The following is a 24,678-nucleotide window of genomic DNA, read 5'->3' on the forward strand; positions in this document are numbered from 1 at the left end:
GTCTTTAAATTATTTATGTAATTATTTTAAAAATTTAAATTATTTTTTATCAATAAGTCTAAATATGCCATTTTTTGCTTTAAATCTATTGATTATATTTTAGTCAAAATAAGTACTTAATTTTGTTTGATATATAAACATTTCATTCGTGGAAAAAAATTTTGAACTGAAAAAATGATAAAATTTAAAATAATTATATATAATAGTTTAAAGATTTAATTTTGACAAAAACCAGCTTAAAGGCTTAAAGCATAAAAATTATATATATATATATATATATATATATATGATTCATACTTTTTAAATTTTTGAAGTTCAATTAATATTAACTATATTAGATTTTTTTATGATATTAAATAGCATATAATTATTTAATCATTATATATGTCATATGGTGTAATCCAATCTGAATAAAAAAAAATTAGTTCTTTTTCTTTTAACAGTGAAAATTTTCTTGTTAAATTATTATTAAAAAGAAATTAATTTAAATAAAATATAAAATATTGATATTGATATTAAAATATTCTTTATTTTTAATGTTTAATAAACAGCCAACTGAACATACTAGAAAATAAATTGCGAAGAAAGATCGATAACACGATCAAATCCTACAGAATAATGAAACAAACTAGGTTTATTATTATTTTTCTCGTCTAATTAAATGAGACAAAATTGAAGTGTTTGGTTACATAGATTAACCTATCCTGCACTAAAGCTTATCCCCAAACCCGGAATAAACTCCCGATAAAAAAACCCCGGCTTAAACATTATCTAATACCCCATTCAGTTCTGAACTTCTCTTTGCTCTCCTAGACAACCATGTCCAGAGGAACGGAGAAACTGATAAAGAGTGTGAAACAATTTGCAGATTCCCAATACAAGTCCTTCACAACAAGATATGGGCAACAAGTTATTGACATTTTGGAGTTCCCAATTAAAGTAGTGCTCTCTCCTTTCACCCTTGCCTTTGACATTGCTGGCTCTGCTCCTCGTGGCTTTGGAATCCCTGAGTTCATCTCCAAGCTCTCCTATACTTCTGTCTTTGTAAGATTTCCTATGTCAAGTTTTAATCTTTTGCTTAAATGGGTTGTGTTTTTTTCTTAATATTTTTATTGGTTTATTCTTGTTTTGCTATAATTATAATTTGCTGAAATGGGTAATTTTTTATTTTTTAAAATATTTGAGCTTTGATGTTCCTTTTTTCATGTTCAAAATTTGATGTTATCTGTCATTGGCTCTTTATATTGTAGCAGATAGTGGATTCCTTTTCTAATTTGCTACTTTCTTTGTTGGTTTATTGTTCAGTGACGTTCTATTGAAATTTGCATTTGTGTTGAAAGTGGTGCTCACAAATTTCAATTTATCAGTTATTGGGTTTGAGTGGAATTTATCACTTGAAGAATGGGTGACTGAGCCTTTACTTGTTTACCTGCTGGTTCATTTAGCTTCACTTTTTTCTACTTTTTATTAATCGAACTTTTCTACGGCCTTAAAGTATTTTCAGTTTGTACATATCAAAGATTAAGCATTTTAGAATTAAACTATAGTCTCTATTTGCCGTATGTTTCTTACAAATGATAAATTCTGAAAGGAGATTGATAGAATTTGCTCATGTTCCATATTGGTTTCTCTTTTATTATTTTACCCTTCTGAGGATTAGAGAAGGGTAGCTTGATCCATTAATTTTAGTTCTTTTTTATCATGGTTGATCGCAGGCTATTGCTGCTTTGGGAACCTATGATATTGCTTTAGAGCTTGGAAAGAAGGTGATATGTCAAAGGTGCAATTCCAATATCCCTCCGAAGTTATATAGTCGATTCTGGTCATCGTTTGTTAGATCCTGGTTTTGTAGAACTCTTGGCATTATATGTGCCACTCTGTTTACTCTCTCTCTCTCTGTATTATATTTGTGAAAAGGAAAGGAAATAAGTAAATGTTTTTCACTTAAAGATTTATTATCTTATGCGGAGAATAGGATTCTGATGTTTTTGTTAAAGAAAAGACTCGTTCTACATTTTGGCACATTTTTAACAGTATCTGCTATTTAAAAAAAACAATTGGTACCCACATTAACTGTATCATTTATCTCTTTTGTGAAGAAGAAGATCTAATAAAAAAAGTATGTATCCATGATTTATTTCTTTACCTTCTTATAGCCCAAATTTGAAATGCATCGTTTAAATAAAATGCTTTATTAAATGAGGTGGGTCTTTCAAGTTCAGGAACTGTGTTACCTGCAATGGATGGCAAGCTTTGCGGTGCACTATGTGTAAAGGATCAGGGAAGGTGCACTATAAAGTGAAAAACTACTCCTTGAGAAGGTAGATTGACCTCGGGTCGTTATTTTCTGACTTTAAACAACTATGCACTCATCTTCTTCTCCATTTCTTACATGGCCTAGGCCAAACAAAAGAAAAAGTTTTGTTGTGCTTGGGTGCAATAGCGACTCTTACAGATGTTCAGTCTGTAAAAGAATAAAGACTCGGGCTGGTATGGTTGTGTTATGTGCGGCTAATATTTAGGGTCGGAATTGCTTTGTGATCTTAACTGACTTGGTTAGGAATTCAATCCCAATCCAGCATGTGAATGATGATTTTTTAATTTTAATCTTGAATGTCTGCTTTGAATCTCTTGCAGTGGGGAGAAAGCAACTGCAGAATGCATTGCAGATGCTATTGTTGATAATCGAGCAGAGCTGGTGCAGCTTCCATCTGCAGTTGATCTTAATACACCGTTGCCAACTAAAGAATGCCCAACTTGTGATGGAACAGTGAGTCTTAACATTTCTTGGCATACTGCATATAATTGTCCAATGTTTTCCTGTTCAATTCTACTATCATCCTTTGTTAAAGAATTTCCTCAAAGTAGACAATTTTTTCAGTTTTCATCTTGGGCGAAACATGTATTTTTCAGGGAGTAATGCACTGCCCTGAATGCAAGCACAAATTACAAATCAGGATCTCTGCGGACGATGTGAGTTCTCTTTCACTTGTTAGAGTATGGGATCTTTGGTGTTTTACGTTATGTTGTCCTATCTTGGACGAAAATTCTTTTATAGACATGTTGCCTAAAAATGTAATGTCTTTATATTTACCACTTCCTTGGACAAAAAAACAGGTTTTTTGAGGCATGCCATGCATTGATTATCTGTTATCTTTAACATATTTTTGTCCCTTTTTACTTCTTAGTGTGGGAAGAAGGCCATAATGCTGTAATGAACTTCATGTTACACTCTTATTATAGACAGTAGATTTTACTCAAGAGACGTTATATAAGAGATGGGATGCTTTTTTAAATGTTTTAAAGGTATAACAATTTATCGATAAAAAATCAAATACATCAATGACATGAATGTCTGAATGAAGGGTGCAATTTAAATTTATATCAGTAATATTCTAAAAGATATTGCCAGCCTAGGGCTAAGGGGTTTTATTTGTGGCTAGTTTAGAGTTAATAGTTTAAACCATGTAAATACTGTATTAAATTTATGGATGAAGAAACTGAGGATTCAGAGTTTATGCAGTAGACTATCTGCTTTTGTTTTTTTCCCGCATTCTACTTTGCGATTAATTGTATATCTTAAAAAACATATTTAATTGTGCTTCACTTCTCCTAGTGTTACTGTTTGTGTTTGTTTCATGCTAAAGATGCTCATCCTTTAATTTATATGCTTTCTGTAGATAATGGAACCCCCATGGAAGGCATATAACATCTTAAGGAAGATGGAATATCCATATGAGGCAAGTATCACAACTTATCACTCCCTTTCTGTTTTTTTCAGTGGTAGAACTTTTAGAGAATATTTCTGCATCATTAAATGTCTGAATTGCTAAGGAGAAGAAAATGGATATATTAGTATCTGAATACACTACACAATAAAAATGGAGTTTTCTTTCTGTTTTTCTGCTCATATTCTGTATCTTTGACCCATCAAAGGACTCAAGATCCTAGGCTTAGTGTCTATAAATGATCTCTTGTTGGGTAGTTTACTACTTTTTTCTCATTTAATTTTGATATTTCATGGTCAAATTTACTGTTCCAGCACATAGTTCACAGCATGAAGGACCCCAGCATTGCGGCATTTTGGTTGCTTACCCTACCTCACATTGTGGGTGGATTTGACTATGATGATGATGTGAAGCAGAAAATTTGGTGGCAATACAAGGTATAGATGTTTATGATCTCACAACTCTTGAATTTATCTTATATAACATTTACGGAGGTAGTAAGCAATAGTAGATAACGAATGAATAACATTTAGGAGATTAATTTAATAATGAATTAAAATTTTGTTAGAAATTAAATATATGTAATAAATGATAAATTAAAGTACACATGCATCTCATTACTCATCCGAAATTTATTGTCTTATTTACATGATATTTATCATTAGCTAATCAAAGAATTCTTGTTGTTGTTTGGTTTTCTCTTGGGTTAGGAATCTATGCGGTATGACCAACTTTGTGATGTGGTGGCCAAGCGAAATCCTGGCTGGGAGCACTTGCAGGAAGTAAGATTATGTTCCTGTATTACACTATATTTCTTATTGTTTTCTGGAAGGCCTTTTTGGGTGCGAAATATGTTCATTTTCCATGAAAGACGGGGTCATCTGACATCTTTTCATTTCAGTTTTTAACCTTTTCACCTCCTCTTCCTGTGAAAGAAGTTCCCAGTTTTGGTGATCGAAACACGTTTTATTTTTAGTTTTCTATTGCAAGAGAATTGAAACAGAATAGCATTAAATTATTAAATGACCAAAGAGGCTATGACCTCAGATATTGTGGTTGTCTAAAATAGAACCAAAGAAGTGGTGTTTAATTTTACTTAAAACCTAGTAGAATATTTTTTGATCTCTCCACAAGTTGGCGCTCTATGTAATAAAGTATCATTTACTCATATGTAAGTACATATGATACCTTTAGTCTGGACTGCTAATAGTGTGAATAAATTTAACGTTCACAGGCCTTGATTGCCATAGATCCTGTTCGTGCTAGGGAAGACCCTGTTGTAGTGAAAAATGTTCCTTATTACAAGGCCAAGAAGGCGTTGGAGGCAGAAATAATGAAACTTGATACTCCTCCCCGACCACAGAATTGGGGTGTGAGTATACTGTATTATCGTTTTATATAGTCCATATTCATCCATTGGAAAGCAATTATAATTTTAATAAAAGGACTAACTGCAGTGTGTTTGCAGAACCTGGATCTTCCTCTAAATGCTTCTTCATGGAGTGAAGATGACCTGAAAGATCCAGCAAAACTGTATGAAATGACTGTTCTTCTTAATGCTCAAAGAGAGATTGCTGATAAACTTCTAGATGCTCAGTGGGAAACCAAATGGCGCCAAGAGAAGGTTGGTATCTTTTCATAAATTTGGTAGGAAAACAGTGGTTTCTTTGTTCTCTTAGAACTTCCCCAGTTCTATAATTGATTCAGTCATCCATTGGAAAGCAATTATAATTTTAATAAAAGGACTAACTGCAGTGTGTTTGCAGAACCTGGATCTTCCTCTAAATGCTTCTTCATGGAGTGAAGATGACCTGAAAGATCCAGCAAAACTGTATGAAATGACTGTTCTTCTTAATGCTCAAAGAGAGATTGCTGATAAACTTCTAGATGCTCAGTGGGAAACCAAATGGCGCCAAGAGAAGGTTGGTATCTTTTCATAAATTTTGGTAGGAAAACAGTGGTTTTCTTTGTTCTCTTAGAACTTCCCCCAGTTCTATAATTGATTCAGTCTGTCTTTGCTTTCTGGACATAGTTGCTATCATACCAATATTTTTTTTATTCATGGACTCTTAAATTGTTTGGTCTTCAGTTAAACGAGATGTTGGAGGAAAAGGTGCGTCCATACATGCAGAACATCGATAATGGTGTCCTTCCTCAGCCAATTGTAATACACTCTCAAAACGGAAATCAGAAGGTTCGAACTTATCTTTCTTCGCTTTGAAATGTTTTTTACGGTGTTAACTAGAAGAAAATTAGACTATGCTATTTGTTGACATCAGGACCCTATTTCTACTCTTGTTAAATGACCTGTTTTACATTCAATCGCATATAAGACCTTACATGCTTGTCCTCGAGAAACGATCTATTTGTCCCGTTCAATTCTATAATGGCTTTACTGAATTAACATAATTGTTCCGTGAAATAGTATAATCGCTAATATGCTGGAAGGTTACGAACTGTGGTAAGGCCTACTTTTAAGACATACCATTCAGAAGCCAGGAGGAAGATAGTAATGTTTATGAGTTTTTGTTTCGAGTACACCCAAATGTCATCTTAAGCCATTGATTTATATTAGATTGCATCGTGATTCATGAATAGTTTACCACCACTCTGGTTTGAGTGCCGATAAAGGTATGCATCGTCATGGGCTTGTTAAATTTTTTTATAAAAAAAATGTTTTCCATGAATTTTAAGGGATCATATTGCTATATTTGATGTCCTAATATTGCATCTAACATGGGTGTTAGACACGGACACTTCAAGAAAAATGAAGTGTCGGCAACATGAAGAACTTAGTTTTAACATACCAGCGCCCGACCCTCGCTCCATAAGTAACATAAGGATATTTAACTTGTAAAAAGGTAGGACCCTGAAACCTTATTTTTGGGGACGTTGAGCTAATCTGGTGGTAGAAAACCATTTAGCTCATGTGAAAGCTTTGTTTAACTTCAATTGCAATTTGCAAGGGATAAATGCTGGTTATTTGTATTTATGTTGCAGAAATCCAGGAGGAGATGGTTAATTTTCTAAATCATTTCAGTCATTTTTGTATCTGATAATGTTAGTGCCTATATACTTCCCCAGTTTTCACCCTCTGTTTTCTACATCCTCATGGATCATCCAATATCTTGCAAATTTTACTTTTGGTAAAGTATTGATTATTATCGACTGATATGAAATATTCTCTTGGCAATCAAGTAGTGGAAAATGCAATGAACACATTATTTGCAGGAAATTGATCCATTTGAACACATTATTCATCTGTGTAAGTTATTTGGATATATGATGTGATTTTCACACTTTTGTGTTTTGGTAAGAAGAAATTTACACTTCCTGGACTTACTCCACAAAATCAATCTTATTCCTCGAGGAAAATTATCAAATCACGTTCATGTAGTCCATTTTGGAATTTATGGATATTGACAACATTGTAAGTCGAGCATACTTAAGTTATGAAAAGTTCAAATGTTCAGTCATATAAGTTTACTCTTCTTAACGTAAATAACAGGTCTAGCAAGAAGTGTAGTCAAATATTTCGTGCAGCAATAAATCCAGAAATATTTTTTAGGGTAACTTGTATATTAATGACATAATATTTTTTGTATGGAACGGACACAAATAAAATTCCAACGTGGATATCATCAAAGAATTTGAATTTTATGTGGACCCCTAAAGAACACATACATCTGACACTTGTTTCGTGAATGTATCAAAAATTGTATTATGAATTAATAACGTTTAGGATTTTATATACACATAAAGCATTTTAGATATGATTTTTGATAAGCATAAGATGGATATGCAAAATGAGAAGGTATCTAGCAATCAACCATTTTTGAGTAAAGAGTTGCACATGATTTGGAAGACTTGGACTCGGCTGATGGAAGACGTAGCTTTGTGTTGAATTCAACCATACATACATTTCTCATTTCAGTGAAATTTCCTCACAGATAGTCCCAGTCTTCTCTAACTTGTTCTGGGATGGTCATGGATCAATTCGAGTTTTTAGTTCATCTGAATTCAATTTTAAAAATCAATCATTTTATTCGTACTTAATTTATTTTGAAATTTAAGAATATTTTACATGATCTAAAACAGACACAGTTTTAAAAAAAAAAATCTGCATGTAATCCAGTCTATATTTAAAATATCTTTTTATAATAGAGAGAGAAATAATTGTTAGATATAATACAAAGACTCTTAAAGATTTTAACTAATAAAATACTTAAAATGATTAAAAAATTAATATAATATAAATTCAAATAATGGATAATCAATCTATAAAATTAACTAAATTGGTATCATAATCGATTTATCTAATCTTAAAATTTTAAATTTGATAAATTTAGCACCAATCCTACACGCCAATAGTTTCACCCACAGTTGGAAAAAAAGACGGAACCTCAGTCATTCAGGTCTTTTTCTTCCTCCATAAAACTTTGCCGACACATTGATTTTCACTGCCAATCTTACCTCACGAGAATTCATGTTACGAACCATCAGACGGTAACTAATCAATTAATACGGGGAAAAAATATGTATAACAGCAACTTTCTCGGACTTCATGCTCCCGATTTTCCTTTTCTTAAATTTTAAAAATATTTGTACTTGTCAAAAGGATTTGTCATCTTGCTTGATGTGTAGGGTTACGTGGATATTCGCTTATTATCAACATTTTCCTCTTGTCTATGTCTCCCCAACACGTGGCCTTAATTAATATATCCACCACTTTTATTTTTTCTCCTCTTTGCCTCAGAACAACACATAGCATGATTTATTACAAAGAATTGAAAGATCTAAATTTTATAATCAGTAAAGAAACTACGTGAAGAAGTGAAATTGACCTATCGAATATGCAAGTTTATGATAATTTTATTTTTTCCCAAAAGATAAGGATTCGCTAAACTTTTAAAAAGGCAATTATTATTTTTCAGAAAAATTATAATAATTTAATTTGTGTGTTAAGTGTGCCCACACAACAAGACTTGTGCTCAAACCCAAAGACTTGAAAGAGATATACACAGTTCCTTGTCAGTCAATGTTGCAAGTCTGACAAGTGTTATAAATGCCTCTTTCCCTGAATTATTGAACATATTCCCAAATATTATAATATAAAAGAATAACATGAATTCTTTTCAAATAAAAAAATAATAACATAAATTAATTACTTGATGATGATTTTTTAATTCGTAAAATATTTTTTAATTAATTTAAAATAAATATTTATATATTATTTTATAAAAATAACTGTTTAAATTTAAGATCTCAAAAAATTATATTCTCTTAAATTATTGAAATTGATTGATGAATGTGTAAAATATTATTTATTAAATAATTAAATTAATTTATAAAAAATCAAGTAAACCGACTCTTAATACATATGGTTACAAGGTAATAAAAATAATGTATTATGTTTCCTATAGATAAATTGAATTTCAAATCTAACACATAAATTATCATATGAATAAATGAAACATTTAAAAATGATTGCAGTAACAAGTAAAGAAGAAAAAACAGACGCAGTCATGGAAATGAATGGAAAAGTAGCGTACCAATTAAAACGGCGCCGTCTTTATCCTTCAAAACCTCCCAAAAAAATGAAAAAAGCAAGGCAGGTGCCGTATAGAAAATCCACTTTTATTTTAACCAAGTAAAACACATAATATTTTTTAAAATAATTATTAAAATTTTGTCAGTAAATGATACCAGTTATTTGGTAAACATTAATTCCCTTTTCCCTTTACAAGTATTCACTGAATTAAAAGAATTAATTAATATTATGGATAGATTTGTGATTGTGTAAATTAATGACATTCCATAAAATTAAATATCCAAAATTATGCATAGAATCATGACCTGAACCAGAGGCTGATGAATCTATCAATGGCATATAATAAATAAGGTTCAGGGGCTTTAATTCTTTTAATTATTGAATAAATTGAGGGGAGAATTAGGTTAAGATCCAATTTTAAGTAACAAAGCACTTTTTCAAATTGGCAATGATAATGAAAATAATAGAAATGTAAATTCATTAAACGACATTAGTGGTAAAAGGGAGTGTTTTTTTTTTCTAGAGATCTTGGGTTCGAGTAGTAAAAATTATTTATATTATAATGATTAAGAAATATTCTAAATAAATACTATCTAGAATGTATAGTTAAAAGTTAGGATAGATTTTGATCTACTTGAACCCGACTCAATATTATATTCTCTAAATTTTACTCAAGTTACTCGATTTGAATATAATTCAAAATTTAATTATAAATTCAATTCAATCCCATTTGATTTAATATATTTTTAAATTTTTATAAGATAAAAATAATAATATAAATATTAATTTATTCAATTTAATAACATAAAATAAAAGTAAATTTTAATATAACAACATATTTTAATACCTTACATTTTTTTCAAATATATATATATATGAAATAATAATTTAATAAATAATAATTTATTAATATATATATATATATATCAAAAAATATATATGTTCCAAGACACTATTCCAAAAGAAATTTATTAAGCTATATCATTCAAATAAAAAGATAAAAAATATTAGGTATCATTTATTTCAATATCCAATATCACATCAACATCAACTATTGTAAATTTGAATTAGACTCTAAATCGGACTAAACTCTTTTTTTTCTATATTTATAATAAATATTAAAATCATATATCAACTTTCATTAAATATATAATATCATTCATAAATTTTGATTTTACGTAATTATATATTTAAAATTCTAATTTGATTTTTTTTCTTCAAATTATTACCATTATATAACATCACATCTATATATAATATACTAAGAATGATAATATTTATTAAATAAATCAACATTATATATAAATAATTATATTTATTAAAAGAACAAACAAATATATTTATTAAAAGAACAAACAAATATATTTATTGTTAAATATATAAAACTATAGTCTCTTAATTATAATATATTAGTTTGTTGAATTCCCTAATTATTAAAAGTTATAAAATAATCTCATAATTATAAAAAGTTACTTTATAAAATCATTCAACTATTAAAAATTATAAAACCATGTTATAAACTCATACTTTTTCGTTAAAAAAATAATATTCGTTAAATTTTTAATATATCAATTGAGATATGATAGTTATTTGAGATTATAAAATTAAATTTTATTATATATATCGATCAATAAATTAATGTCCAACTCATTTTATCGTTAAATTTTTAACGAAAAATAACAAATTTAAAATAATTAAATGACTAATTTATAATTTTTAACAGTTAAAAACTTAACAAAATATCTATCTATAATCAAGAGATTATTTTATAAATTTTAATAATTAAATGACTTAATAAAATAATATCTTATAATCAATAACCATTCATGTATTTTAATCTAAAATTAAATGAAAACCAAACAATATATATATATATATATATATAAACTAAAATTATATACCAAAATTAGAAGGGTAAACCTTGAAGGCAAAATCATAAAAAGTTCAAACACAAATATAGTTCTTTAAACATCACAACAAAGTGATATGAAATATGGAATAATCATAACTAAAAAAGAAAAAGGAAAATCACATACAAGAATTCCAAAATAAAAAAAAAATACAAAAATTATTAAACATTTCTAGAACCCATCCAAAAGCGTCCTAAAAGATCATACTACAAAATAAGACGCTAGAAGCAAGAACCAGTACGCTGGAATAAGTAGCTGTGGCGGATGATCCCTTGGGCGGGGTACTGGTTTGACTTCCGGACGGTGAAGTGGTAGTAGAAGGAGAAGGAGAAGTACCCTGTGGAGGTGCCGGTGGACTTAAACCCGAACCCGTAGACGGTGCAGGTGATAAACCGGCGGGAGTTGAGCCTTGTGGTGATGAAGAAGATGGTGAAGTAGATGTTGACTTAGGTGGGTTTGCAGTAGGACCATGAGCCACCGGAGACTGCGATGGACCGTACTGTGGTGCATGATGAGTAGATGGCGCCGGCGAGTGAGTCGGACCATGAGCCACCGGAGACTGCGGTGCATGATGAGTAGATGGCGCCGGTGAGTGAGTCGGTCCATAAGCCATGGGTGAGCCAGTAGGGACCGAAGAAGGTGGACTTGAAATGGGTACATGGGTATAAGGAGACTGTGCTGGCCCCGGAGTTGAACCCGTCGGAGGCTTAGCAACAGGGCCATGGTGCTCGGGTGACTGAGCCGGCCCCGGATATGGTGATTTCCCTGGAGGCTTAACAATCGGTGGATGTATCGAGGGAGGAGTCTGGTGTTTCTCCGCCATGACAACGGCGATCATCTTTTGACCCTTTGAACAATGATCCTCTTTGCCACTAATGAAGTAGAAGGGACCCGAATGAGGAAACTTGAATTCGGAAGTTCCATTGCTCATTTCCATCAAAGGATGCTTTCGTTCACACTTGTAGTAATCATCTTTCGTCACCAACAAAACAGAGTCGGATCCTTTCTCATATTTGAAAACTGCAACAACAAAAACACATAAATCAAGAACTATTTCAACAAAAATGAATCAAACCACTAAAAAAACACATGAACTTACTTAGTACATCATTGACTTGGAACCTCTGTTTACCAGCCCAATCACTATACATCTCTTTAGGGTGCAAAACCCAGCCTTCTTTCCCACCAACATAGAAAGTATTGCAATGAGAAGAACGAACAAAGCAAGCTAATAAAACCAAGAAAAGGGAAAGAAACCTCTGAAATTTCATAGCTGAAAGACTCTTTTTTTCCGTCTTCCCTGTTCCTTAGGCTCAAAAAGAAAGGCAAAAGTTAAATTTGATCTTTGTGTGTGATGAATATGAGCATATATAGAGACATGCACACAAGAAGCTTCAAAGAAACCTCTGGAAACCCAAAGCTTTCAATTTTGGAAATTAACAGATTTTTGGGATTTTAATTGAGGAAGTGAAAAAATGTGTGAAATTGAGGCTATATTGTTAAGAGTAACATCATTGGAAGAAATGAAATAACACGGAGCGTATGTTACGTGTTTTTTTCAAGTCTTCTGTCTAAGTTTTGGGGTTTTCTTATCCAAATATCATCTTAAAAAATTATTTATTAAAATAACATTCGTTTAATTAATTTCTGATATAACACTTATTTTTATTATGTGGTAAGAAAACATGTTTTACCAAAATTGCTTACACGTGTAACATCTTATTCAGTAAAAGCACATTATGCAAGAAACACCTTCTACTTATTGTAAGAAGCGCGTCATATTGATTTCGGTCAATTTTGATTGAAATAAAATAAAAAATATGAAAGAAAATTATACAAATTTTATATAAAAAGAATAAATGTGTGTGGTGCGGTTCAAAGTTATATAATTGCACGAGCTGGGCCGGGCAACAACGATGATACATATGTATTGACCCATATTATTTAGATGTGTGAGTTTTCAAGTATTTAAATATAATATTTTGAATATTTATTTATTGAATGATTAAACATAGAGTCAATAAACAGTGTTGTCGTAGCCCAACTCAACTCATGCTCATTCACATACTCGCGCAATTACGTACCCTCGACATATACCGTGCACGTTTGTTCTTTTTAGACAAAATTTATATACTTTTTCAAATTTTTGACATTTTTTCTTCTTTCATTTAAATCTAACATGAAATCGGTAAAAGACACTTTTTGTAAAACGGGCCTTTTGTCATATCAACAGAAAACGAGTTTTGTAAAACACAGCTTTATTAGATCGAAAACTAATCTACAATGGATATCATTTTAGTAATTAATTATTTTTTGGATGATATTCGAATAAAAAGCAAAGTTTTGTATGAATTACTTGGCAAAATCATGGAAATCACTCTACATTTATGGAGTTCTTTTTAACAGAAAGAATAATACTCCTTTCAAACATTCTCTTTACAAAGTTTATTGTAGTGGACCAAATCATATGATATTTTTATTGAAAAAAAATAAGAATATATAATGAATGAGAAGAAAATTATTCGATTCCGTTCAGACAGTTTATTTTAATCATTTTAACATCGAACCGATTAAAATCTGTAAACCAGAACCAAATAAACTAGTTAAGTCTGCATACCGTCTGGCTTATGTTTATGCGAATGTGAATAATTATTACCAATAAAGCATTGGTTCCAGTGTAACCAACCCAAACTTACATTTCACTATTATTCTCTTCTAAAGATCAATTTTTGTCCATTTTCTACAAAATGTAACCAACATAAGAATGCAAGTTTGACAGGATAGACCACATATTAACCCCATCCATAATCCCTGAAAAAAAAAACATAATTAGTGAGAGAAAACTAAGAAAATAATAATAATAATAATAATTAGATTGTTATTTTCTATTAGAATTGGATAAAAAAATTTAAGCAGTCGAAATTCTAAAAATTAGTGATGAATTCTTTTTTGTGTTTCCATAGTTTCCTCACCTCAGCGTATAGTCTAAACTTGAATCCAAGTAGAATCGTAACGGGCATGCCAATAAGGTAAAATGTCCCCAAATTAGAGTCCCACGGAGGTTCTTAACCTTGAGGTCGTGGGATCGAGTCCCACATCCTCTTACAACCCCTACAACGTGGTTTTCGATTATGTCCTGTTATTTTAGATGTTTGAATATGTCACGTTAGATTAATCGATTTTAATAATTAAAATTAAAATTTTGCAATTAATGAAAATCTTTTTTGTTCTCCTTAAAATCTTCTAATTTATTACCTTTAATCTAAATCATTCATATATATGTATGCGAAATGTTAGATTTTTTCCAAACCTGAAAAGACCCCTTGAATGGCTATTGAGACGAGCGGCAATGGCGTCATCTTTGCAAATTTCTTGATTATTGAATGGCTGTCAGAGAAGAAAGCAGCCCAGATATCGTGTCCAAAGGCTAACGTGAGAACAACTGCAAGCACAAGAAGGATCGAGAGCTTCAGAGTCACTGCCATGGCATGTTTTGCCTTGTTCGGATTTCCACCTCCCAATTCATTTGATACTCTTGTTCTGTCCGAAAAAGAAAAAAAAGCATAGCGATTTCAATGGATTTGAGTGTGAATATTCGATGCGAATATAGAATGCGTCTAATACGGATATGTTCGAAATAAAACATCAGTGGTAATTTGCAGAACTTTCAAACAAGAACATGAATCAGGTTAAAGTTAAATAAAGTGGTTATACCATGAAAGCAAAACCAGTGACAGTGGCCCATGAATCGGCAAGAGTTGAAGCAGCAAGCTCGACCTCACCGAGGTGACCAGAAAACATGACAGAAATCATAGTAATTAAGAAGTAGAAAACATTGGATAACACCATAGGCACTGCAAACAAGATTTGACTCTTAGCCTCTCCCAAATCCATAACTCTTTTCCAGAACCTTCCTTTGGTAACCTCTAATTTCAGTGGATTTCCCATTGTTTGTGATTGAGGGTAAGCCAATCTCACTTATGAGAGGATCGTGTTCATTACACAATTATATTTAGTATCTGTTAATAATATTTTTTAGTCTTGACAACGCACACACAACCAACCTATAGACGTAGTTACTCAAATTCGAAAACTCTAAGAAAACAACACTCGATTTAATCACTAAGATTCACTTGATGGGTTCAAATTAGAAAAGCTATATTATACTAGAAAATACTTGTTTGGTATGCTTGGCGAAACCATAATTCAATTTTTAGTACGATAACTTTATTTGTGCATAATAAATTAATGAAATGACTCGGTGTACATGATAAATGGAACTTTACCATAAATGAAATAATCCAATAGCCAAATCATATTCTTTTTTGCCAAAAATGGTTAAATTATATTCAATGCATAATAAATGAAATGATTCATATACTTTTTACTCAGCTTACCGTAGAGCTTAAACTTGAATCCAACTAGGATAGCAATTGGCATGCCAATAAAATAGAAAGTCCCTAAATTAGCAGATACTGCCAAGTTTTGCCAACCACATCACCTTGCAACTCCTGTAACATGATTTTCAGTTACACTCGTTTAATTTCAAACACTATTGAAGAACATGTCATGATCGTGACAAGTATATGCACACTATTGTAGAACAAGGTGTCTTGTATGGCATCAATAACTATGGAGACAATAAGGAATGGTGTCATCTCTGCAAATTTTTTTATTATTGAATGTCTTTCAGGGAAGAAACCAGCCCAAATATGATATAGCGATGCTAACGTTAGGATAACTACAAGCGCAAGAAGGATTGAGAGCTTGAGAGTCACTGCCATGGCATGCTTTGCTCGGTTTGGCTTTGCAGCTCCCAATTCATTTGACACTCTTGTTCTGGAATGACAGAGAACACGACCAAAGGTATAACCATGCTTTGTGTCCGAAGAAACCTCAGTGTGTTTTGTAGAAATCCAAAAGCAAACAAAACATGAATCAAAAACTTGATGTAAAGAGCAGCTGTTCTTGAGATTTCAGGGTCTTGGTCAAGCAAAACAAGGATCGGCTCGGTGAAAAACCATAAAACCGATATGATAATAGAGAAAACGAAAGAAATAATGCAAGAAGCTTGAAGGTAAATCCCCAACATCTTATACATCCTTGCACCAAATCCTTGACCACAAAGAATCTCCAATGCTCCACTTAAACCTACCTGAAAACAACAACAATGGGAATTTACAAATTTTTTTGGGCAAGAACAGGTAGAAGTAGATTAAAGTTGAGGCTAATTACCAGTGCAAGTGACCCACGAATTGGCAAGAGTTGAATCAGCAAACTCGACCACACCAAGGTGGCCTGCAAACATGACAGAAACCATAGTAATTGAGTAGTTAAAAAACATCGAATAACACCATAGGCACTGCAAACAAGATTTGAGCCCTAGCCTCTGCATTCAGAGGAGATCCCATTGTTTGTGATTGAGGGAACGCCTGTCTCACTTCTGAGATGGATGGCCCTCATCACTCCAAATTCTATTACATCAAATATTGTTAGTTTTGCTTTCTGATCCTTATAGAATACTATAGTATTTCATTTTATTACACTGAGTTAATTTGCAGTTATATTTGTATACTTGTACGTTGCACCGTATTTTTTATAAACATTAAAAGAAATCAATTTGAAGTTAGGACTTGTTTCCATATTTCAAAGCAATTTCCGCACCATATTATTGAGTTAATTCACTTGTGATTGGTTGAGAACCGTGAGAAAGTGGTAAGGAGAAACCATGTTCTTCTCTGAAACGAGGATCATTTGGAACTCAACAGTCTAGTTTGATTCAACATAGGTTTTTTTTCACATGTATGTTGAATTTTCTGCCAATAATTTCTCTGCAATTTGGCGAACAATTGGTAGTAAATCACAAAGCTCAATAGATGGAACTAATATGGGCTCAAGGCCCCTCAACACTTGATCAATGCTTGAATTGAAATTACCACTTACTAATTAATGTCGCACCATTTTTTTTATATAGTATTAATTTGATAATATGTTCTTAAACTATGGATTTCTTATAAATTATTTTTAAAGTTTTTAAATATTTCAATTTCATCCTCAAATTATAACTCTTATTCTAAATTAAATTATTTTAAATTCATTCATTGCCAATAGTATAATTATATATTATCAGTAATTACAATATTCATTTTATTAATTATTATCTTTAAAAACAAATTCTGCAAATTAATCTGTTTTTAAAATAAAATGAAACTAAACAACTTATTTTCAACTTTAACGAGAGTAAATGAAGCTTAATAATTGAATAAATAGGTATGTAGAAGTTGGCAAGTTCTTAATTAATAACTATTATAATCAACAGGCAAAGTTAGGCCGGAACTAAATTATTTTTTCTCAAATTATAATTATAATCAATATATATATATATTATAATATGAATTAATCAATACAAATTATAAATGAAATTATATTTATATTAAAATTAATTATTGTAATATATCAATAATTTAATTGATAGTCATAATATATACAAATAGAATTACGTCCAATTAAAAGTGTTCTGGTGGCTTCAAAATACAATTTTTGTTTTTCTACACTGCTTTGCTGACTGCGTAGTCTCAACTTTGACAGCATTTGTTTGAAAACAAAAACATTTAAAAAGAAATAAAAGGAAGTTTGTCGCTTGTGGTGGCTTCGAATTACAATTTTTAAATAAAAAAAACCAAACAAAAGCATTTATTAGAAAGCCGCCACTGTTTTGTCCATCTAATTTCCTATGATAAATATTATTTTTCCAATGTCATTAAAATTTTATTTATTGTTTTAAATAATTAATTCTTACAAAATACAATATATTGAAAAATATATGATAGAATAAAATACATTTTCTCAATTACAAATTTTAAATAATAGAGTTAAAGCTAAAAGATTCGATTATAAAGATAAAATTAAAGTTAAATGATAATTTTCTGTCTAAAATAATTATTTATTTTCTCAAAAACATCTTTTAACATCAATATTGATCATTAAACCAACTAATCCAAAAATAATTTTTTAAAATTAATGCTAAACTAGTCTTAAGTCTACCATAAGTTTGATTTAATAATAAATAATCACTTGTCAATCAAGCCTATGGAAAATTTCATATTAGTTACGATTAACATTGACTCAAAGTACATGAAGATATGGGACACTTCGTGTATGTACAAGAAACAAAATCTCCAAGTTATAATTGTACATAAACACACTTACAATAAAAAGTTATTTGGATAAAGAAGTAAATATTTTTACAGCTAAAAAAAATATAAAAATTCAAAAAATGGTATTTTAATCGAATAAAACAATTTGACCATTACAAGTGGCTTGATCTTGAAAATGGAGGGGGAAAGAACCGTTATGGATAGATTATTTTATGTCTGAAAGCAGAGACTAACCTGTTGGCTGCTTCATTTGAAGAATTTAATAATTTATTTGAATTATATTGCACGTGGAAACACAGAAAAAGTATAATGCCAAATTGATCACTTCATCAAAACTTTGATAAAATTGTACACAGTCAACCTGTGAGGCTACCATCTCCCTCTTCAAATTCTACGTGTTATGTAATAAGGAATTTACAAAGTAATCATCCCAGGTATCTCATTAAAAAATCTCCCTAAGCCTAATCGAAGGAAAAAGAGTACACCCTAGAGTGGAAAGAATAGAGAGTAGCAGACTGCATAATAACACACTTCATGGAAAACCCTATCGCAACACACCCCATGCAACCTGTAAAATACATGGCAACACAACAAGAACAACGTGTTATGTTTATTTTACGGTCTAATAATTTTAATTTGGATTAAGTTTGGTTTGAATAATCTTTTAATAATTTAAATTGATATGTTCCCTCCTCAGCTTCTATTTTTCTTTCAGAATTTCAATTAAAATTTGTAAATTTATTATGGATTGGCCCAAAATATTTGTTGGATCTCTAAATATAGATTGGGTCCTTAAATTGGAGCATATGTTTTTGGTTTTAAAATTACTTCAAGAATAGATTTTGCTTAAAGTTTTCTACAAGTCTTTGTATGATAATAAAAATCTCATTGTAATATTTTTATTATAAAGGGATATTTTTATTCATATAGATTTAAAATCTCATTGGTTTGAAATCACCTTTCAATTAAAAAAAACGAGTTTACACACCTCAATGTGATTGGATAAATATTTAAAAAATTTAAAATTCATCCAACATGTCTCGTGTATTAATAAAAAATTCATATTATCATAGACTATTCTTATTTGTTCACCTTTAAATTCAGATATCTATGTCAAAACACTAAAATGTCAAAGGAAAAAAAAAGCGAAATCAGTGGGTGTATAAAAAAAGAAATATCAAGCCATGCATGGTCATGAAACAAAATTCTCCAACGTTTGTCGATTTGCATGTTTTTTTATGAAGAAAAACAGAATCTGATACCGATAAATATGTAAAGGAATGCTATAGATTTTACATTTTACAATCTAAAAACAAACAATTTTTAAAAGCATATTTTTTTGAAAAAGACAGAGAGATAGCATATGTCTCATCAAACAGCTGTATATCCTTTCCTTTATAAATGGTTCTCTCATCATCATATCTTAACCTCCAACATTTGACTTCATACCTTAATGCCCTCCAATTTACATATTCTACGTTTATCTCTTCCCTAAGTTGTAAGCACAAATAAAAATCCAACTTTTTATATAAAAAACATTATTATAGCTTCTTCAAATAAGTCTATAAATTAAACGAATCGATTAATGTAGACTTTTATAAGATGATATATTTAATTTTTTTATATAACCGAAATTGGGGAATTAAGACTAAAACTTGGTGCAAAGTTTAAAGAAATAAAAACAAAAGAATAAAAGAAGATAGAAATGGACCAAAAAATGAGAGTGATGGGAAGAATTTTTGATGACGTAGTATTGTTGTAGTTATGAAGAAAAATGATGTTGGATGCATTTGTGATGGGAGGAGAGTGTGATGAAAGATAGGACCATGCATTGACGGAATCAACGTAATAGTTGGCAGTCACTTCTACTATTCTCCTCATTTCCACTTAATCAATTTTTTCTTCCTAATCTTCTTACCGGCCAATTAATCGACTTATTTAGAAAATAGTTTTCATAAAGTGTACATTAATCAATTCATTTTATATACAAAATATTTTTTTTGAATATTGTTTTAATAAATTTGATCGAGTACCATGGTACAATTGCCATGTGAAGCCTTTTGTGTTGCGTCAATGTCACAAATTCATTTTTATTTTAAATATTATTTTTATAACCAAATCCCAAGTTGTACCAAACATAATTGATAAACTGGCAAGTTTTCATTACACTCATCCATGCAATGAAAAACCAATCAATAAATTCATTCATTGAAGAAATATTACTTTCACGTCTGGTAAAAAGAGGGGTTGAAAAAGTAGGGCAAAGGTACAAAGTAAGGAGTAAAGGCTTGATACAATAAAAGCTTTGCCCAACTCAAGGAGGTAAAATTTTTATTTTTCATTTATACAAATTATATATATATATATATATATATATATATATAATTTTTTGAATCGACCGTCCAACTCAGTTGGTAGAGCGCAAGGCTCTTATCCTTGTGGTCGTGGGATCGAGTCCCAAGGTAGGCAATTCATAATTTTTACTGTCGGAGGTCTTCCACGGAAGTTGTTCTCAACCTGTTGGGGGCAACCTACTACCTTATCTCCCCTCACCCCATTACATATGGGGATAGGGTCAACTAATTATATTTTATATTTTTTTCGTATTCTATAATTATATCGTGTTTAATCTGAGAAGATGTAATTTTAGTGATGTACAGGATACATTTGAATGGCACTTTTGATATGTCTTTCTCAAGGGTGTCTTAGTAACAGGTGTTGAGTTTTTACAACCTGTGGAATTTGTTCTCAACTATTGTAACCTCAAACACTAAGCAAATCATTTTCTCTTGTTTTTTTTCTTCTGTTGAAACACCGGTATCTAACCTCTTGATTGATTATTTCGGATCGAGTTTTGTACAATGGGAATGACCCTCCTAATTTAATTTACCACATTCATAAACGTCATCATTCAAACTCTTGAGATTACTTAAAGATCTAATATTTCATCCCAAGGGTTATCGATTTATTTAAAAGGCAACACGTTGATGAGTTAAAAATTTAGAACAATCAGTGTACTTTGAGGTCAGGTCAATGGACTCCATTTGTGTGAAACATCTGCCATGAATGATCATCAAAATTGAAGGACAATGTTTGCCAAAACCCTAAAATCATTGCCAATATATACTTTTATTTACGACTTTACCCTAAAATTTATTTTTTAACTAACTTGAATCAAATGTTACATTAATTTATTATGAGAACTAGAATTTTAAATTAATATTTTACATTCATAAATCAAAATTTTAATATTATTCAAGAGATCTAATGCTGTATCTTATTAAAATTATTCAAGAGATCTAATGTTTCATATCCATCCAACAACTTATTTTTTGAACTCCTAATCATTCACTAAACTGACGCACAAGCAAACAAGAAAAGCAAGAAGAGATGATGTTCCATTTGTGGTCCTCAACATCTTTTTTCACCCCTTTTCTTTAAAGAACTTTGCACCCATCAGCATTTCAACACAGGCCCTCCATTATTTATATCTCCTCCTCCACGCCAATCACACTGCAGGTTTTTCAGAGGAAAAGAGTGCTTCCGAAGGTGAAAAAAAAACATGAATAAGGATTTCTTACCCGAGGAGCCCGACAATGACGTCCAAGATGAAGAGGAAGAGGGTCTCGGTGGTGGTGATCATGGTTTCCCAGATGATGAAAAGAAGAAGAAATCATATGGAAGGAGAGGATCCGCAGGCGGCGGTGGGGTGTCGTCGCCTTCTTGTCAAGTGGAGAAATGCGGGTTCGATTTATCCGATGCCAAGCGCTACCACAGGCGGCACAAAGTGTGCGAGATTCATGCCAAGGCGCCATTTGTGGTCGTTGGTGGTCTCAGGCAACGCTTTTGTCAGCAATGCAGCAGGTTTTTGCTTTTAAAAACAAAAAAAATTAATTACTTGACCAACAAGTCAATCAAGATTTACCATTGAATCTATAACACGTATGCACTCTTCACAGGTTCCACGAGCTTCCAGAGTTCGATGAATCAAAACGGAGCTGTCGGAGGAGGTTGGCCGGACATAACGAAAGGCGCCGGAAGAGCTCAGCCGAGTCTTCATCATCAGCAGCGGAAGGATCGACTTCGAGTAGTCGTAGAGGGATGATAATGAGTGGTCAAACGAAAGAGTCACATTACTATGGTGATGATCAAAGAGGCAGAGTTCCAATGGGAATACATGGAAGTTCATCTCTTAGGCGTTCCCAGATCAGATAAAGGGAGTTTAATCAATTAAGGACCAAAACCACCATGCTCCCTCTCTTTTGTCATCCGATGGTTCATGTCCTGCACTATGTACTAGTTACTTTTACTACACTAAAGTCGACGGTTTTAATAACAATGTGAAGCTTCGAAATCCAACTCTATCATCCAACTTCAAAGATGTTTGTGTTCTTGCCAATTAACTAGTTGATGAATTACTTGTCGATCAGGTTGAATATGAAATCAAATCTCGTTATTACTCGAATTCGAATAACATAAAATTTAATAAACTGTGGATTATTGTACCCCATTAGAAAGGGAAAAATAGTCCATCACACTTTGAGGCCAGCCTTAATCACATAGTTTGAAAAGTTTAGAAATAGGCCCAAATGAAAGCCTATTACATAAAGAAATTAGCAGAAAGGATTGAGAAAGATTTGAGGGATAAAATAAGAGTAAAATTAGGGTTACTGCTGGCGGTCCCAAAGACATTATGGACCCAAAAGTTCATCCGAGAAACCCAAGTGGGAGACAAGAGGAAATTTCTCATTGACTTCTATGTCTACATTTCTAGGATTCTTCCAAAGAGTTGGATTAAATTAAAATATATTCAGAAAACCCATGTTCCTTCTCTTTTCATTTTTAACGACTCTTTTCAATTAAAACATTAAATAAAATTATATTAAAAAGTTTAATTCAACTGATTCATACAGTCACTTACAAAAATGGCACATAAATTTTCTATGAATAGTTTAGATTAATGCTTACATACTTAAAGGTAAATCGATTATGTAAATACGTTTGAGAGAGCCTAGGTTTTAGTTTTTTTTATCTGGGTTCTGCTTGCTTCCACAAACGCAGACAAATATCGCATAAAAGGAGGAACTTCTAGGCCGGGACTGGGATCTACTTTCGCTTCCCACCTACGCTTATCCTTTTGCTTTCTTCCTTTGCTTTTAGCTCCGCAAATCCTCAGATCTACTCTTTCACTCACCTGATTTTCGTTTCTCGGAAGCTGGAGATCCAGAAAGGAAAGTGTGGAACCTTCTCTCTCTCCCGATATTCGTTGGAGTTACTTTTGCTTTTTGCAGGTGAACGTTACCGCAACCATATTCCACCGGTGATCTCTACAGGTGACTCCGGCTACCCCATTAAAGTTCCACAGCAGAACCTTCGTCGGAAAATAATCCCGCCAAAAAATAGCAACTACTTCTTACTTGCCGGTCAGGTACATATAGTAGTTGGCCAGATATTTAAACGTATTATGCTACTTTTACGACTAGTTTTGATTCTGTATTAATAGTAGGTGTATCTATGTGATTGTTTAGTATTTTTATTTTTGGAATTATCACTTACTACACTATTATAATCATATTTATATTACTTGATATTAAATTAAAAATCATTATAAGGCACTACTGGATCTATATTTTGCTATATTGCTCTGGGTAGGAGTTACTAGATCATTGTTTTTTCATTGTCCTATACCTCTAGTATCTTATATCATTATTTATATTTCAAATTGAGTATATCTGTTATAAATATTTATAAACTGTTTTTGCTTTTTGGGTGTTGCATTTTCGGGTCTGAGGATTTTCAGAAAGGTTTCTTCTTTGGATATTCTTTTTCATAGTCCCACATAGCTTCGATTATAGATGATTACGTGAGGTCATGTCATTCTTTTAGATCCCATAGGGCGTATAGGGGGAGGGCTCAACGGAGTGGTGTCAATGAGACTAGACTTAGAGTTTGTTCGTTAAATGTAGGCACATTAAATGCTAGGCTGCTGGAGCTGACCGACGTACTTAGTAATAGGAAAATAGATTTTGCATGTATTCAGGAGACTAGGTGGAAAGGGGCTCGCGCCAGAGAGTGTAATGGGTACAAGTTGTGGTATTCAGGAGTAGATAACGCTAGAAATGGGGTGGGTATCTTGGTATCCTCTAGTCTCAAGGAAAATGTTGTTGAAGTTTGTAGATACCGGGATAGGATCATGATGATTAAGGTTATTATAGAAGCGGAAGTGGTTAATGTCCTTTCAGTGTACGCTCCACACGTTGGCCTAGGGGAGGGGGAGAAACGTTGCTTCTGGGATCAGTTAGATATTGTACTTAGGAGCATCCCGGAGGACC

General features: G+C 31.7%; 4 protein-coding genes and 1 pseudogene across 5 annotated transcripts; 2 read left to right on the plus strand and 3 right to left on the minus strand.

The window, feature by feature from the left end:
• Window positions 1-693: 693 nt before the first annotated feature.
• On the plus strand, window positions 694-6,845 carry LOC120122607. Its single transcript, XM_039141739.1, has 12 exons — window positions 694-1,044; window positions 1,716-1,780; window positions 2,223-2,321; window positions 2,638-2,770; window positions 2,914-2,973; window positions 3,681-3,740; window positions 4,043-4,165; window positions 4,439-4,510; window positions 4,963-5,100; window positions 5,197-5,352; window positions 5,818-5,922; window positions 6,729-6,845. The coding sequence occupies exons 1-12, from the start codon at window positions 820-822 to the stop codon at window positions 6,756-6,758; spliced, it is 1,266 nt and encodes a 421-aa protein (XP_038997670.1). The 5' UTR covers window positions 694-819; the 3' UTR covers window positions 6,759-6,845.
• A 4,522-nt stretch (window positions 6,846-11,367) lies between these two features.
• Window positions 11,368-12,507, minus strand: LOC120122616 (early nodulin-like protein 2). 2 transcript variants are annotated; one of them, XM_039141752.1, is made up of 3 exons: window positions 12,289-12,500; window positions 11,805-12,209; window positions 11,368-11,747 (listed from the first exon to the last, which is right to left on the minus strand). In XM_039141752.1, exons 1-3 carry the CDS (start codon window positions 12,458-12,460, stop codon window positions 11,383-11,385), a joined length of 942 nt encoding a protein of 313 aa, XP_038997683.1. In that variant the 5' UTR covers window positions 12,461-12,500; the 3' UTR covers window positions 11,368-11,382. The 2 variants fall into 2 exon arrangements, with proteins under 2 accessions (XP_038997683.1, XP_038997677.1); XM_039141746.1 differs by having other exon boundaries at window positions 11,368-12,209; window positions 12,289-12,507.
• Window positions 12,508-13,929: 1,422 nt separating this feature from the next.
• Window positions 13,930-15,137, minus strand: LOC120120511 (protein DETOXIFICATION 19-like). The gene is made up of 4 exons (XM_039140149.1): window positions 14,904-15,137; window positions 14,834-14,853; window positions 14,500-14,729; window positions 13,930-14,000 (listed from the first exon to the last, which is right to left on the minus strand). Exons 1-4 carry the CDS (start codon window positions 15,135-15,137, stop codon window positions 13,930-13,932), a joined length of 555 nt encoding a protein of 184 aa, XP_038996080.1.
• Window positions 15,138-15,963: 826 nt separating this feature from the next.
• Window positions 15,964-16,600, minus strand: LOC120120520 (annotated as a pseudogene).
• Window positions 16,601-21,838: 5,238 nt separating this feature from the next.
• Window positions 21,839-22,592, plus strand: LOC120122633 (squamosa promoter-binding protein 1-like). The gene is made up of 2 exons (XM_039141759.1): window positions 21,839-22,210; window positions 22,306-22,592. The coding sequence occupies exons 1-2, from the start codon at window positions 21,909-21,911 to the stop codon at window positions 22,559-22,561; spliced, it is 558 nt and encodes a 185-aa protein (XP_038997690.1). The 5' UTR covers window positions 21,839-21,908; the 3' UTR covers window positions 22,562-22,592.
• The last annotated feature ends 2,086 nt before the right edge of the window (window positions 22,593-24,678 follow it).

Source organism: Hibiscus syriacus, unplaced genomic scaffold (assembly GCF_006381635.1).
Source record: "Hibiscus syriacus cultivar Baekdansim isolate YM2019G1 unplaced genomic scaffold, ASM638163v2 tig00001120_pilon, whole genome shotgun sequence".
NCBI lineage: Eukaryota > Viridiplantae > Streptophyta > Magnoliopsida > Malvales > Malvaceae > Hibiscus > Hibiscus syriacus.